At 33.9% G+C, this 17,668-nt stretch overlaps 1 protein-coding gene across 3 annotated transcripts; it reads right to left on the reverse strand.

The window, feature by feature from the left end:
• Positions 1–12,109: 12,109 nt before the first annotated feature.
• On the reverse strand, positions 12,110–14,274 carry LOC108981759. Of its 3 annotated transcripts, none has more exons than XM_018953004.2 (2): positions 13,932–14,274; positions 12,110–12,815 (listed from the first exon to the last, which is right to left on the reverse strand). In XM_018953004.2, exons 1-2 carry the CDS (start codon positions 13,944–13,946, stop codon positions 12,366–12,368), a joined length of 465 nt encoding a protein of 154 aa, XP_018808549.1. In that variant the 5' UTR covers positions 13,947–14,274; the 3' UTR covers positions 12,110–12,365. The 3 variants fall into 3 exon arrangements, with proteins under 3 accessions (XP_018808549.1, XP_018808550.1, XP_018808552.1); XM_018953005.2 differs by having other exon boundaries at positions 12,110–12,847; positions 13,932–14,273; XM_018953007.2 differs by having other exon boundaries at positions 12,110–12,847; positions 14,198–14,270.
• Between the last annotated feature and the right edge of the window lie 3,394 nt (positions 14,275–17,668).

The raw sequence follows: 17,668 nt of genomic DNA on the forward strand, positions 1-17,668 counted from the left end.
AAATTAAAAATATTATCGTACTCCTAAAAATAATTTAAATTTTTGTTTAAAATATTATCTAGAGAGTAATTAGTAATAGTTCAAAATATAAAAAAAAATATATAAAATATTAAGTAGTTAAGTTTGTAAATGGAAGCGAAAGAAAAAAAGTAATAAATAAATCATTGATAAATATTATTTTAATAGAATAGAAAATTTATAGAGAATGAGATGTATAAGATTTTTAAAAATATGAGTAAAATTTAGAAAAAAATTTTTAAGAAGTGTGTTTTTTTAGCCAAACTCTAGGAAAAATTACAGGGAGCCTAATGTGAATGTTCTTAAAAAGTTTTGCTATTTATCATCCCACACACCATATTTTTTATTATTATTATTTTTAAATGTTAGTTTTATTCTTCTTAAATTAGTTGAATTATTCTACTCGTCATCCATATATCACATATTTGATAAGAGAAAAAATATATATAGTGTATAAGAATGATAAATATAATTTTTCTATCTTAAAACATTGTTTCAGTTAATGTAACTTTCCATTTCAAATTGCTATAATGGAAGAGTGAAATCACATGCTCTATATTTTTTAAAAATTAATTAATATTATAATTAGAATTCTAAGAACAATAACTTTTACATTCTTTCTCGTGGTCCATGTAACCTCTAATTCAAAATGGTTAGTCAATTATATAATAGAAGACTCACTTAAATATTATAAAGAGTAATAACTTATCGTTATAAAATAATGCGAGATCTCATATACCATATATATTTATCATTTATAAGAATGAATTTTAATTAAATTAATTTTATCCAAAATAAAAAGAAGACTCTACTGCCTTCATCTTGATCATGCAAAATAATATAAGAGTAATGCTAGATGCATCATGAGTAATGCAAGTACTGTGCACTTTTTTAAAATAAATAAATAAATTTTTAATAATTAACCACATTATTTTAAAAAAAATATATGACAGTTACATAATCTATAATTATATTTCAAATTACTCGTGATATAGACAAGAGGATGTTTTGGGAATTAAAAAACTCAACACCGATCATTGTATCCTTAAAAAATATGAGCCCACTTTTCCTATTTCGGATGAAATGGGAGGCAGCTGGTACCATCGACTACTTTATTTAGGATACCCGACAGCAAAGTCCTTAAGAAATCAATCAGCTGGGTTTGAACAATATTTGTAAAGTAGGGTTTTTTTTTTTTAATTATATATATTTTTGAGAAATCAATATAGGTATGGACTTCTTCAAGATAACAATCATAATTGTTTGCAAAACAACAAATTGGAGCAAGTTTCTAACTTTCTATTTTTATCTTACACGTCTTTCTATATCAGCTATACTTTTGGAGCAAGTTCAACTCATCACTTGATCCGATTGATAAATACCTCTACACCCGCGTGGCAAACCCATTACCATAATTTTTTTATTTTTTTCACATTATTTAAAAAGTACTGACAATACAGTGATTCAAAGCAAAATAAAAATAAGAAACTTTTAATACTTAATTGTAATTTAATTGTAATATACTTGGCATACAATAATATTTATTTAATAATGACAAGTTTTAAATATGAAAATCTTATATAATTCTTTTTGTAAAAATTTAGATTAAAAAAAAAAACGAATTTTTCACAATAAAATCCATTTTTTTTATAAAATATTTACATAAAATTTATATATTTAAGATTTCATATCTATTTTAAAACACGTCCGGCAACTAAAAATTAGTTTGGGCACTTAACACGCGAGGGACATGGTGGGTTTTCACAAACGAGCCCCACCACGTGTCCCAAGGTGATGTGAAAGCATAAAAAAAAGAAAAAAAGACAGTACGAAACGAAAACACCACCTATCCTGGGTTTATTCCCATAAATTTGACTGAAACTAAGATCAAAACCAGTTAATCCAGACTACTTGCATCATCAGTTTCCGTCCTGGAAAATATACCACTATTTGATATTTTCAAAGCTATATATATATATATATATATGTAAATGCCTGTCGTCATCTCTTTGGAAAAGAGAAGATTGGTCCATGTACAGAAGCAGAGGTAAATCATGTCGCCCTGAGGAAGCACATAGGAAAAGTTGAAACAATAATGGGTCGAAACAGGAAAAAGGTGTCCCCATCCAACAAATATGGTTGGTTTGAGAAATCATGTCAGGCTCTATTGGAATCGGGGATGAATGGACCCCGCGGCCCGCACAAACGAGCAGTAGCACCTGTTCATTGATTTGACCTTTTATCTTTCCATGATGAGCCGGTGGACGTGCTGCTGCCGCTCACCCCGATCACCTCTCCCCCACTCAACCATCAAAACAAACAAAATAAATGAACCCAGCCCAGGCTGCTTGCCTTTAGCTCTCTGTCCATGTCCCTTCAACTGCAAGTGCCCTTCGATATTTTCACCCACGTCTTGTTTGCAGTGCAGCCCTGGTTATGACTTATGACTCATGTTCGTCTGGGAATAATTCATGATATTTCGTCTGTTAGATTACGTGGAGGTAATCCCTCGCACGACAGTCGTCCTTGAGGATAATATCGTCTGATATTTCGTATATAATAATGTAATCGTTTAAATTAAAATATTTTATTATATTTTTTAAAATATAAAATTAAATATAATATTATAAAGTGAATATAATTTTTTAATAAATTTTTTTAATAATTTAGTAACAATTGTTTGAAAATTAATAATTATATAAAAATTAAAAATTAAAAATTAAAAAATATTTTATGTTAAGTGATATTTAAAAACTAAATTATGACAAATTTTTAGATAAGAAAAGATATTTTCAATTCATCTAACTTTTCAAATATAGCCTAAGTACACTTCTCTTAGGCATATTTAATCGGGAAAAGATATTCTGTCGTTTTAGTTTGATGTGATCGTTGGTTAATTTTTTTTTTAACTTAATAATTAAATAAATGATTTTAAATATATTAATATATTTTTTTTTAAAAAATATTTAAAGATATTAAAAAATATAAAAAGAAAAAAAGCTAAAAAAAGAAAATTCGATAACCACTTGGCGGCATAATAACCTTACCTTATTTAATTATGAGTGATGTTATCATGTCGTTTAAGTTATGCCGTTCACAGTATCCTCTCTGTGTCTGTTACGGGGGCAGAGGTGGAGTGAGGTAGTCAGTTAGGGTTCTTTCAGAAGAACATAACTGTTTTTCTCCGTCGAGGACGGCGATGGCGAGGGTAGGAGTTGATAGATTAGAGGTGCTGTGGGAGAACTTTCGGTTGTCGGAGGAGGAAAGTTTAGACCTAGAAGTAAACGAAGTAGAAGAAGATGCGATGAAGGATAAAGGAGACCGAAGCCTGGTTGGGAAGGTTTGCTTGGATAGAGTGATCGGGAAAGAGATTTTGTCTTCAATGATGGCAAAGATCTGGAAGATTAGCAAAGCGGCAGTGTTCCAGGAGATAGGTACAAACATTTTCATTATTACTTTCCATTCTATTTTTGATTTGGAAAAAAGTTTGGGAAGGAAGACCTTGGCTCTTCGATAATCACCTTCTTGCACTCCGGATGTTTGATGCGGAGGCTCAACCGGGCACTATGAAATTCGAGGAGGAAGTTTTCTGGATCCAACTCCATAACCTTCCTATGGGGTTCATGGATGAGTCCAGGGGCTTTCAAATAGGTGGTTCTGTAGGGAGAGTTTGGGAGGTAGATGTGCCTCCCGATGGGGTTGGGTGGGGGAGATTTTTGAGGGTAAGAGTTGAGGTCCCGTTGAGAAAACCAATTGCTAGGAGTCGGTTGATTACTGTCAATGGTAAGAAGGTGTGGGTGGGCTTCAAGTATGAGAAGCTACCGAGAATGTGTTTCACGTGTGGTTGGATGGTTCATGGGGAAGGTGGTTGTAAGGGAGGAGGGAGTATGGAAGCTATGGTGCCCCAATTTGGCGCATGGCTTAGAGCAGAGAAAAATTTCATAACAAAAGATGTAAAACAGAAATCCAGATGGAATTACAATACTGCGAGAGACTTTGAGTCTGGCCCTCAGTATGGTGATAAGGAGAGAGAAGGAGGGGAGAATGCGGGAAGGGAAGGGGGAGAAGAGTGTACGGAAGAAGACACTACAATTGACAAGGGAGGGTTAGAGAGAAGGAGAAGGCTTTGGCTACTGCTCGAGTGGAGGGGGTTGGGGATGTTAGTTTGGGGAGGGCTGTTATGGAAGTGGCAAGTGAGGTAGCTGGGGGGCAGGGTAGTCTGTTGAGACAGGAAGAGATTAATGAGACAGATTTATTAGGAGCAAGGGTGGTGAGTAGTGATGAGGGGGGAAACCAGTTTTCTATAAAGGGTAGATGGAAGCGCAGGGCTAGGGCAAAAAATGACTTACAGGCTATTATAGTTCGAGATACTGGGAAGAAAAGAGTGGACAGAGAAGAGGAAAAAGAAAATGGGAATAAGGGGTTTTCAAAGAAAGTCAAAAAAGAAGGGGAAGGAAAAGGGATGGCTCTGGGAAGTGGCCTGGAAATATGTTTGGCGGAGGCTGTTAAACAGCCCCGCCAGGGGCCATGAAAACTCTTAGTTGGAACTGTCGGGGGCTTGGAAACCCCCGAACAGTTCAGTTCCTTTGCCAGATGGTAAAGGAGAAGAGGCCGGAAGTGATTTTTATTATGGAGTCACGCCTGAAACAGTGTAAAGCAATTGGTATTCAGAGGAGGTTAGGTTTTGAGGGCTGCTTTGTAGTGGAGCCCATTGGTTTGAGTGGGGGACTAATTCTTTTTTGGAAAAGGGAGGAGATGATTGATTTGATAAATTTTTCTCACAGACACATCAATGCATGGGTGGATGAGGGGGGAGGTAGAAAGAGATGGGTTTTGACTGGTTTTTATGGGGATCCGATAGTGCACAAAAGAAGAGAAGGATGGAACTTATTGAATTCCCTTGAACCAGAGGCTGGAATTGGTTGGTGTGTGGTGGGGGATTTTAATGAGATTGTGAGTCAGGATGAAAAACAAGGGGGGAGATTAAGAAGTGAGGAACAAATGGATCTATTCAGAAAGGCATTGGAAAAGGGCAATTTATCAGATTTGGGATGGAAGGGAGATCGTTTTACATGGTGGAATGGGCATGTGGATGACACTTATGTAATGGAGAGACTAGACCGGGGGGTAGCTAACTATCATTGGCTGGCTTTGAATACTGAAGTTAAGGTGGAGGTGCTGGTTACAGTATGTTCTGACCACTGCCCCTTATTGGTCTGCTCTAGTAGTGGGGATAGAAGGGAAATTAGAAGAGGACATAGCTTTAAATATGAGCTGGCTTGGGATCTGGAAGAGGGATGTGCTAGGGTTATTGAACATGAGTGGGGGAGAAAAAAGGATCAAAGGGAGGGTATGGCAGGATTATTGAACTTATTAGATGGTTGTAGAGGTTCCCTTAAAAACTGGAGCAGAAATTTAGTTAAAGAAAGAGGTAGAGAGATCACTTTGCAAACTGAGCAACTAAGAGGGCTACAAGAGAGGGGAGGGGGTGGGCAAGACAGGCTGGAGGAAATAAAAAGGAGAAAAAAAGAAGTGGAGAAATTACTTGATCAGGAAAACTTAGCGTGGAAGCAAAGGGCTAAAAGGCATTGGTTGCAAAAGGGGGATAGGAATACAAAATTTTTTCATGCATGTGCTAATCAAAGGAGGAAGAGAAATTACATTAGTAATATAAAAGATGAACAAGGGGAGGTTGTGACAGAACCGGAGAGGATTGCAGAAAAATTCAAAGAATATTACGAAGGTATTTACTCTTCCACTTTCCCTTCAAATGAGAAAATTGATACCTGCCTTAGCTGTGTAGAAACCAAGGTTTCCGAGGAAATGAAACTGAATATGGAACGAGATTTTACCGAGGAGGAAGTGGAGAGGGCTTTAAAAGAAATGTCTCCTTTAAAATCTCCGGGACCTGATGGTTTTGGTGCTGGTTTTTATAAGAATAATTGGGGTGTGATTGGAGCAAAAGTAAAGGAAGCTGTTCTTGAGGTGCTGAAGGGAGGTCCTTTGGATAAGAAGCTTAACTACACCTTTCTAGCCTTAATTCCTAAGGTTACATCCCCTTTATCTGCAAAAGATTATAGGCCTATTAGCTTGTATAATGTGCTGTATAAGCTGATCTCTAAGGTGATAGCAAACAGAATTAAGGGGGTTTTGCAATTCATTATTTCAGCAAACCAGAGTGCTTTTATCCCGGGGAGACTCATTACTGATAATATCATGATTGCCTATGAGCTTTTACATTCTATGAAAGAAAAACAAAAAGGGAAAGAGGGTAACATGGCCATTAAGCTAGATATGGCCAAAGCCTACGATAGGGTGGAATGGACTTTTTTGAAGGCTTTACTTGTGCAAATGGGTTTTGGGGATAAAATTATAAAGCTGATCATGGAGTGTGTTTGTTCAGTGACCTATTCAGTGCTACTTAATGGAAAGTCAGGGGATATTATAAAACCCTCGAGGGGGTTGAGGCAAGGGGACCCTTTGTTCCCTTATTTGTTCATTATCTGTGCAGAGGGCCTAAGCCAATTGCTGGAAAAGGCAGAGTTAAGGGGTGATATACGTGGAATGGTAGTAGCTAGGGGTGGAACTAGAGTGAATCACCTCATGTTTGCTGATAATTGTATCATTTTCAGTAGGGCAAAAGCTGAGGAGTGGAGAAATATTCAGGCTATTTTGAAATGTTATGAAGAAGCTTCTGGGCAGATTTTGAATAAACAAAAGACATCCTTAATGTTTAGCTCTAATACTAGCTTCTCAACTCGAGGGGGGATACAAAGAGAGGCTGGGGCTGTTCTGTTTGATAATTTTGAAAGATATCTGGGGCTGCCAGCAATGGTAGGAAGGGCAAAATACAACACTTTTCGTAGTATCAAAGATAGAGTGTGGCAGAAAATTCAAAATTGGAAGACTAATTTCTTGTCTAGGGCTGGAAAGGAAGTGATGGTGAAGGCTGTTTTGCAAGCCATCCCTACTTACTCTATGAGTGTTTTTAAGTTGCCAAAAAAGTTGTATAGTGACTTAGAGGCTTTGATCTCAAGGTTTTGGTGGAAAAATAACAAGACAGCTGCTGGTATTCATTGGAAATCATGGGAGTTGTTGGGGACTTCTAAAGATGGTGGTGGTCTTGGCTTTAGAAGCATGGAGGGTTTTAATAGAGCTATGTTGGCAAAACAAGGATGGAGGTTGGTCCAGAGGCAAGACTCACTGGTGGCAAAGATCTTTAATGAAAAATATCTGAAGGGGAAATTTTATACTGCTGCAAAATTAGGGAGATCTCCCTCCTTAATTTGGCGTAGTCTATGGGAAGTAAAGGATATGGTTGAAAGGGGCCTGAGGTGGAGGGTGGGAAATGGAAGAAAAATTCAGATATGGGGTCAGAAATGGCTTCCTTCTCCTATTTCTCATTGTGTTCAATCTCCTGTACAAGTTTTAGCAGCTGATGCAAGGGTGGCAGAGTTGATTGATGATGATAGGAAGGAATGGAAAGTGGATTTAATCTCAAGGGTCTTTAAAAAGGAAGAAGCTGATATGATTTGTGCCTTACCCATTAGTAGCTTTGGGGCAGACGATAGAATGTTCTGGGGATTCTCAAAGACAGGTAAATTCACGGTAAGAAGTGCTTACCATGCTGATGTCCAATGGAAGTCAGAAAGGAAATGGGGTTCTTCGGAAGGGAATAGAGATGCTGAGCAGTGGAAGAAGATTTGGTCTCTGGAGGTGCCGGGAAGATTTAAACACTTTGCCTGGAATGCTTTGAATAATGCCTTACCTACAAGTGTTAACTTGGTCAGAAGAAAAGTGATTGAGGACCCTCTTTGCCCGATATGCAGAAGAGAAGAAGAAGATGTTAAGCATGTTCTGTGGTGCTGTCCTGCGGCTGCTGATGTGTGGGCTGAAGCTGAAAGCCCGGTGAGAAAGTGGAGGAACCAGGTGCAAGATTTCACAAGTTTGTGGATGGATTTGATAAAAAAGCTCTCAAAGGATTGTCTGGAAAGAGTGGTTGCCATCATGATGGGAATTTGGGGGAGGAGAAATGCCTTTGTCTTTGAAAAGGTTTTCGGAAGCCCTGGCAAAGTGATGAGGTTGGCTTTGCTATCTCTAGAGGAGCACCAGGAGGCTAACAATAGAAGAGAGACAGGGCAGGAAATTAGGGAAGGGAATGGGAGGGACAGAAAATGGAAGAGACCTATGCCAGGTTTTTATAAGTTGAATTTTGATGCTGCGGTTGATAGAAAGAATAGGAGGATGGGTATAGGAATTGTTATTAGGGACAGCAATGGAGAGGTAATGGTCTCGGTATGCTCCAGGAAGGATCATGTTATTTCCCCTTTTATTGCCGAGTGCCAGGCTTTAAAGAGATCTATAGATCTTTGCAAGGAGCTGGGTTTTGGGGCTGTCATGATGGAGGGAGATGCAAAGGGAATGATAGAGGCAGTGATAGCAAAGGAAGCTGACGAGTCTGAGTATGGTCAACTGATCGAGGACACCAAAAGAGCTTTTGCACAAGGCTTTCAGTGGTCTTTGAGTTTTATACATAGAGAAGGAAATAGTGTTGCACATAGTTTAGCAAAAAAGGCTTTACATACAAATACTGAATTATGTTGGATTGAGGAAAGTCCACAGGAAGTCATACAGAAAATTGTATAGGACAGAAATTGTAGTTTCTTGACATTATAAATGAGATGAGGTTCTTTGCTTCAAAAAAAAAAAGTTATGCCGTTCACCTTGTCTCGTGGACCAACCACCACAATGCAATGTCAAGCAATTTATTAAAAAAAATTTAAAAATATAAACATAAAAGATATTAGATTGAGAGATAAAATGAAATGATTTATAAATAATAATAAAATTTATAAATAATAATAAATAATTTCAACTCATCTCTTAATTAAAATTGTGAGAGTTTATTTTTGTATGTTTTTTAGATTTTATTTTATTTTAAATATACATTTTTTATTTTTAATAAATCGCCTAGTACTTATTCTTTATAATCAATAAATCACCTAGTACTACATAACGCCACCATCAATAAAACAAAATAAACAGTATATTCGTACCTAGCATTTATTTTTAATTATGCTTGTAGGTAGGTTACAGTACACACTACTTTTATTATCCACAGAGAGAGAGAGAGAGAGCAAATGTGAAAAGAGGGATGCTATAAGAGTATGACATTGGTTGTTCTTTTATGAGCTGCACTACCACCGTGCCGCTTTCAGCTTATCGTGACTGTTAGTGTAAAAATAATTTTTTTTTAATTCAATTTTTTATTCATAAATATTTTTTATTTTTAAATATTTTTAAAAATATAAAAAATATATCAATATATTAAAAATTACTTATTTAATCATTTAATAAAAAAAAATTATTGAACAGTCAAATGGAACGATAACAATTAGATAATTTTTTTCTTTTTTTTATATACACATGTAAAATCATATTTTTTGAATATTAATTTTATATATAAAAATAAAAAATTTTACATTAAATTGTGCATATTTGAGTTAAATAATAAATTATTATTATTATTTTTTTAAATTTATTTTTGTTAGTGTCTAAAGGGAGAGCAAGAGAAAGAAATGTTTCGAGAGATGACTTGTTTCCATTGGTGTCAAGAGAAAGAGGAAGAGGAGAGAGTTTAATTTAAGGTTATATTATGCAAATATATAGATGTATATATAATCCAATACTAGTGTTCTTTAGAGGATTATCATATTATTTATTGCAAAAAATTAATAAGTGTTTTTGAAAATAAAAAATAGGTTTTATTTATTTGATAGACAAGAAAAAAAAATCAAATAATATTTTTAATTTTAAAATATATAAATCTTGTACACTCACTTAAAAAATAAATAAATTTAAAATCCATATTTAAAAAACAGCATTCATTTCTTAAAAAAAAAAAAAAAAAAAAGAGAAGAAAGAAGAAAGAAGAAGAAGAGATTTTCTTTTTTCAAAATCTCAGATTCTATAACGCAGGGATGGGGAATTGGAGTACACGTGAGGCAGTAGAAAGTCCCTATCACGTATCCCACGCTAAGGAGATTCGCCCACGTATTGTCTATGGGAATGAAGTTCGAACACCACAGCCAGAGAATTAAAAAACGTGAGTTCCTAGGAAGTCAACCATGTTTACGGGAACGATCCAGCTATATAGCCTGTGTCTCTTTTTATGTAAATCCGGTGGCAAGTCCGAGGAAATAACACCGTCCAAAATAATAAATACAAGGATTTATTATTGCTATTATTATTATTTTCGTAGAATTAAAGTGCATACATATAAACATTAATCTTTAATATTTATAATATTAATCAAAACTAAATTAATTAAACGTTATGGGGGGGAGTTTGTAAGGGAAGGAAAATAGGCAAAGCAAAGGATATTATTGCGAAGTGTTCTCCGATCCAAGGACGGCAGAATTGTAGCTCTAGGAAGTAGTGGCCCACGAATATAAGAAAATCTCTTTAAAGAAGTCAAATGGGCCAGCCCGCAGTTATATGACTATGCACAATTTGGTTGCACATGGACCAGAAGCAACCCAAAATCGTAAATTTTTCTCTGGACACGTAGACCGTTACAAGTACGAGGATAAAATGTTATACTAGGTGAGAAAGTCTATGATAAGTTATAGACTTGATAATGACAATGAGAGTTTTGGTTTAGCAAAAAATTAACTGAATAAGCCTCGTTTGGCTATACAGTTAAGATAAGATGAATTGAGATATTTTGTTAAAAATTAAATAAAATATTATTATAATATAAATTTTTAATATTATTTTTGTTTTAAGATTTGAAAAAATTGAATTTTTTATTATATTTTTTGTGGGAGATTGAAAAAGTTGTAATGAAGATGAGATGGTTTGGTTTCAGTGAAGATGTGGATTCTTAGAAACGTTGAATATTACAATCAGTCTCTTGCTGGTTTTGTCAAGATGTTCCATGTCTAATTGCTGGGCAACCAAGTGCTAAAATTGGATTATTACTGTATCAATCAATCACTTCTACAAGTCCTCCTTTCTTTTTGGGTTTTTCTTTTTGATGAGTAGAATCTGAGCTCCAGTATTTTGTATGATGCGTGCACATGTGCAGAGTCTCCATTAGAATTTAGGGGTACTGTCTGCATCCAGAAACTTGTTTGAACTCCTGGAATCCTAGAAAGGAAGCTGCATGCTCATGCTCTCCTCAGCATCCAACTATTATTCCCATCTGCCAGAGCAAAGCTTCCAGCATCAATTTCCCTTATTTTTCAGCATTCCAGCACAGAGTACACCAAGAAAATTTTACATTTGAAGGACTAGAAAGCAGGTTCCAGATAAATTAAAACCGAGATGCACCAATCATCAAACCTACCTACGACATGTTTGATCTCCAAAATGTTTCCTCCATATATTGGCAAGAGCAAGAATATACTTCGTAGTATAATCGACATGAATCTCGCATCATTATATGTGTCACAGGATATAATCCAACCATTTCACCATACAAATGCATCTATCATTACAAAATTGGCAGCAAAGCAAAGCAGGGAAAAATATTAAACGCCAAAAGACAAATATTAAAAAGAAATGCATAATTTTTATTACTTACCTCGTTTTATATGGTGAAGTGTTCAAGAATTAGAGTTAACAATGAGCAAAGAACGCAACCCTGAATGTGTATCTGTCTACATGTCAAAAGTAGTAATCAGTGACTAATGAAGCATAGTTGGTTCAGCAATACAGATCATGTTGCAGCCGTCCATTACCAGAGTCATATCTGATCAATGTTTCAGTTAGCCTGTGTTAACCCATAACATTTATCCTTTAATTTCCAGTTCCAGCCCTACAGTTTCATTCTCTGAGCACCAACCTGCATCGTGCACTCTTATATTATGACCAACTTGCTGGGATCTGGATCCCTTCCAATGTGCTAATTCATCATACACATCTGCTCCAATTCTTGTGCTCCTTTTCTTGCAAATCCCATGCTGGGGGAGGAAGGAAAAGAAGAAAGAAAACTGAAAGGGAAACAAAAGTAATTGGTACAATTCGAGATCAATGAAGTAAGAGAAACAATGTTTGCAGGGGGTCTAGAAGTTTTGTTCATTCAACGGAAGGAAAATAGCAGAAAAGTAGTAAATATTTTTTAAAGGTGCTAGCTCCATGCAAAATTCTGGTAGGATAATCTGCTCCAAAACCTCCCAATCAAAATCATTCATAGAGGAATGGGAGCTCAGATATTACAAAAAGCAAATATATGACACAGGAATTACAGGAAACCATAGGAAAGTTAACAAAGCCCCTCTCCATACGAATGACTTATCCAAGGGAAGAGAAGGTATGCAACCATTATAATAGCTAATCCAAGCTCACTTGCACTCAACACCAGCTTCAGCAGCTCGGCGAGGCTTATTTTTTCTCCTACTTCCATTTTGTCGAAATCCGACAGACTTAGTCGAATCATTGGGGCTTGATTTTGTTCCAATACCATTCTCCACTCCCACCGAATCTATGCTTTCTTTGACCTGGGCAGACCTCTTCCTCTTTCGTCCATTCTCTATGGTAGCTGGATTTTTCACATCTTTTCTAGAAATATTGCGTTTAGAATTCTCACCATCTTCTTCTATCTTTTCAGCAACTTCTTCTTCTTCCTCTTCTGCTTCTTCTTCGATTTCATCCTTCAATGGTTTTTGAGGCCTTCCTCTTCTCCTGTACCCTGGACTTTTTCCTTCTTCACCACTTCCAGGATCCTCACGGGCAGCAATAGCAGTTCGCTTCTTTCCTTTTCCTCTACCTCTTCCCATAATGAAGAAACTCCCCTGATAAAATTTTGATCAAGTCAAGGAGATTTCTGCAAAGTAAAGTGGATAAACTTAGAGACGCAAGTTAAAACGTATTAACTGAGACTGCAAATTTTAAATGATGACACAAAAACTAAGAGGCTAGCTATTTCACAGGCAGAGGATTCAAGATACTTTTTATATCATGGCAACATCGAAGCTCATAATGACAACAGGTGGGAATGAATCGGGATTATATAACCTGAGCCAAAATCAGCAATCTTTAAGGAAGAGGGCATATCCACAGCCTTACTAAAAACAAAATGGAAAATAAACAAACTAAAAAGCTTACAGTCCATCATGATAAAATATAACAATCTGTATACTACCCTCTATTTGGTTGCTGAGGAAGCCAAAAAAAGATAAAATAGAATAAAAATACAATCTTGAATCAATTGTTTTGCGATCATATAGTTTTGAATATGAAAACTCGCCTTAACCGTGCTGATAAGTTCGATAAGTCCAATTGGTTATGCTTCTGACGTTCTATTTAACAAAATTAAATTCATGGTTTTAGTTGGCCTCCTCTTCCTACATCCTTTTTCTAGTCAACCAACTCAAGCATCAGTAGTGTCCGCACAAAGCAAGGGAAACCATGGGAAACAAATACATCGAGAACGGAAAGATCAAAGGATAAACAACCAAAAGAAGATAGAATATCACAAACAAAGTCACGCTCGTCATATAACGAGCCAAATAAGCAAAACGAATTCTTTTCAGGATCAAAACAAAGGTAAATCGATGCTAACTTCACTTTGAGCAATACATAGAAAAAAATCGATAATAAATAAGCGAGAAAAGGGAGAACCAAAACCATAAATCCTATGTATTATATCGTTTCGGACCAGAAAATGAAGTACTGGCCTATCTGCGCTTAATTTTTCTCAGTGAAGTAGAGCTCTTTAAATTCTCAGTCCTCAAAAAACGAGAATCTATGATTACAAATAGTAATTTATTTTATTTTCTAATGTATTCCCAGAAGAACAGATCAAGTTTAATTCTTTTCTGAAAGCAAAAACTTTAGAGCGAACATATATCACTGCTATTATACAATATGTTTTACAGAAAGAGAGAAACGACAAAAATGAAGCTAACCTTATAAGCACACATCCATTTTCTGCATGTAAAAAGCAAAACCCAATTCTCAAAATCTGATTTATACTAATCGGAAGACTAAAACTGCAAGAAACAAGTGGGTTTGTTTCTATTGACGGTTTCAACGTGAAGTGACTGAGGCCAAAAAGTGGTAGAAGCTATGATCTGAAAGAGAACTACTGAAGACCCAGATCAGTCAATGATGTGATAAAGGAAAAATGTTAGCATAAACGATTGAGGCTTGAAGAGGTTTCTCATATACATACTGGGTTTGAGAGCTTAGCCAAAGAGGAGGAAGAGACAGAGAGAGAGCCAGGAAATGAAAAATGGTCGAGAAGCTAAATGGATTTTCCCCCTTTTTTTAATCCTCGGGTTAAAATGGTGGTCTGTGTGGTAAAAAATGTAGTAGGCGTCTTGCCGAAGGCTTGCTCGAACCAACCTTTCGCTTTTTCAAATTTTGGGTGAATACTCAATTATAAATTATTAATTAGCAGATTGAATTTTACTCATCATCCTCATATCATATATTTATTAAAATATAATTAAAAAATAAAATCAAGTGTGTAATATAAAAATAATGAATATAATTTTTTTAATAGATTAGTAATCTCCTCGTACTTTGATAACATATTTATACATGTAAAAAGAATGTATTTTTTTAGAAAGGAAAATTGTTAATATCGTTCATCAGAAAAAATTTACATTCATGACTAGATACATGTAAGTATATTCTTATATAAACTATTACCTCTTAAACCAATTAATGTATTTGGAGCTCCACTAGTATACTATTTTCTTTTGTGACAGGTCTGGTTTTTACTACTGTTGATACTCTCTACAAATAAATATCTAAAAGATAACACTTTGCCTAAACATAGACTCAACCTCACTCTTCATAAAAAGATATGACTCAACCTTTAGGAAAAAGGTCAAAGAGACGAATTCAATTTTTTTTTTTTACTAAACAATAAGGAAAATAATAAAATAGATGTGAAAAAAGATGGATTACAGTTTTGATCAATTCTAATAAATTTCAAAATTTGTGACGGCACGAGAAGACACTACACTTATATTTTTTCAGCCACAAAAGTCAGGTGTGAAATATCTGATGTGGTGATTCCGATGATTCGACGTGTGTGGCGAAAAAAACTATCGAGAAGGGTGGCAGGTGAGAATCACATGCAGTTGTGAGCGATACGTGAGGACCACGCGCAGTAATTTTGGTAAAACTGTCACTAGCCTCCAAATGATTTGTAGCTTAAGAGTTTTCTTGTACTGCACACGTCTATTTATGATTGATAAAAAGATGTAGATCTATCATTTTCAACCTTTAAAAAATAAAAAATAAAAAAACTGAAAAAATAGAACTACCTTAATAAGCAAAATGGGTAACGGAGAAATGAGGAACGAGAGGGAGAGAGAGAATGTATTAATTGCGAACTTGTCTTTGGTATGATTACGAAGTTATTTGAATATAGTTTTCTTTGAGTATAAATTGTGATAAATCATATGTAGAAAAAAGTATAGCGTCTTGACTTTTTAGAAATTTCAAATTTCTTATAATTATTAATAAAGGAAAATACTTTAGCCACGCAAATTACATAAAAATAAATATATAAATTAACGTAATTTGATATGGTATATTAGATTGTAAAGTTATTTTTATTGTAAAGTTAATTTTATTATAAAGTAGATCTAACGGATCTCATAAAGATACGTCAGTTTGTAAATTTATTTTTATATAATTTTTTTTATTTCTTTAGCAGTTCTCATTAATAAATACTTAAATTATAAGATTAAAACAGATAAAATGTTTTTATCCTAAAAGCCATGCGTCCTAAATTATATGATTTCTAACAACTCTTCGATGTTTATTTATTTTTAGAATAGTGTTATATGTCATATTTTTATCGGCTTCGTTTGTTTTTATAAATGAGATGAGCTGAGATAAAAGTTAAAATATAAAAAAATATTATTAGAATATATATTTTTAATATTATTTTTATTTTGATATTTGAAAAAGTTGAATTGTTTATTTTATTTTGTGTAAAAATTTAAAAAATTTAAAATAATTAAATAAGATGAGATGAGAATAGTCGTGAAAATAAATGAGGCCTTAGTATCATTCAACTATATAAAATCTGACATTTATCATTATCCTTAGATTGTCTATTTTTTTTTATAAAAAAAAAATTAAGAATTGGGTAATGTCGTATCATTTAGGATAAGAATAAGATAATAGTGTAGTTAGTAGAATTTTAATTATATTTATTGACATATCACGTGTTATCAGCGCTGGATACGTTATAGAGTAATCCATCATCACCGGGCTTTCATTTTAGTAAGAAAAAAAGTCAGATTCTTTTCATTTAGAGGTGAAAGTTGTCAAATTTCCAAACTATTATTATTTTTTTTTTAAAGCGAATGAGTTATTAGTGGAACTTTCACAAGCAAAGAATATACAAGTGACAAGTGGAATCTCGTTTAACCGTAGATAGGGTTCAATGTTTTAGAATACACCAACTGTTGTTAAGCAATAAATAAATAATATTAGAAGAAAATAAATAAATAAATAAATAAAAACACCAATCACAAAGCCCTAACGGTAGGTAGCCTATACCAAATATATGACTTTGCTTGATGAAGCCAATTGGTTGGGATCAAAATCATGAGTGTAGGTTACACTTTATTTAAAAAAACCTTTTATATAGCCAACCGATAATATATACGACGTGACATGACACTATAAAAAATAATTTACTAAATAAAAGATTTAAAAAAATTATAATTTGTTTTATTGAATGTCTTTATACTATATACCATTCGCACGTTCATCTGAAAATTTTTATATTACACATCATTGATTTATTTATATGACATAATTTAATTTATAAGATTTAAATTTTAAAATTTATCGTTTAAATCAAATTTAAATAGTATGTACTGTAAAGATTTTCAAATAGAATAATTTATCTTTATATTGCTAGTAACATATTCCTTCTTAGATCTTCTTATTAATTCTCAATGTATTGTTACTTGCGTGTTTTCATTGGATTGATGATATTAGAATTTAGATTAGTAGAGAAATATTTTCTAGATAATTTTAAAAAACTACAATATAGCTGGAAAAAAATTAAAAATTGAAACTATTCAAAGACAACATCACTGCATATCGTACCAATATATAATAAGTGCTCAAATATTAGAATAAAGCTACAGCCACCGACACCAATTTTTTTTTCTCGATTGATTTTTTTTTTTATTATTTTTATTTAATGATTAAGAAAATATTTTGTAATGATGCTATGAATATTTTTTTAAAAATATAAAAAAATGTATGAAAAAAATTAAAAAAAAAAACAAAAGAAAAAACTATTTTGCTTTATCGGTGTACAAATGGCTCGTTTGGATTCAGATATGAGATGAAATGAATTGAAATAATTTATAAATAATAATAAAATTTTTAATTAAAATAAAATGAGACGAAATAAAATGAGAAAAGATATTGAATGCAAATGGGCCGAAAATGCTCAGGAGGAGATAAAGAAAGCGTGGATACCACTACATTTTGCTGTGTCTCGGTGGTCTCACTAGATTGGTTGTTTTCGTACGTAAGTTTTACATATCACAGATACAATGCTGATCATTCTGGTCAAAATAAAGATAATGGTCGGTTGCCCTGTTGTTTAGGTTCCCAACAAGCATCGGAAAAATCCTAACTGCAAAGGTTGTTCATC

This window comes from Juglans regia, chromosome 4 (genome assembly GCF_001411555.2).
Source record: "Juglans regia cultivar Chandler chromosome 4, Walnut 2.0, whole genome shotgun sequence".
Lineage (NCBI taxonomy): Eukaryota > Viridiplantae > Streptophyta > Magnoliopsida > Fagales > Juglandaceae > Juglans > Juglans regia.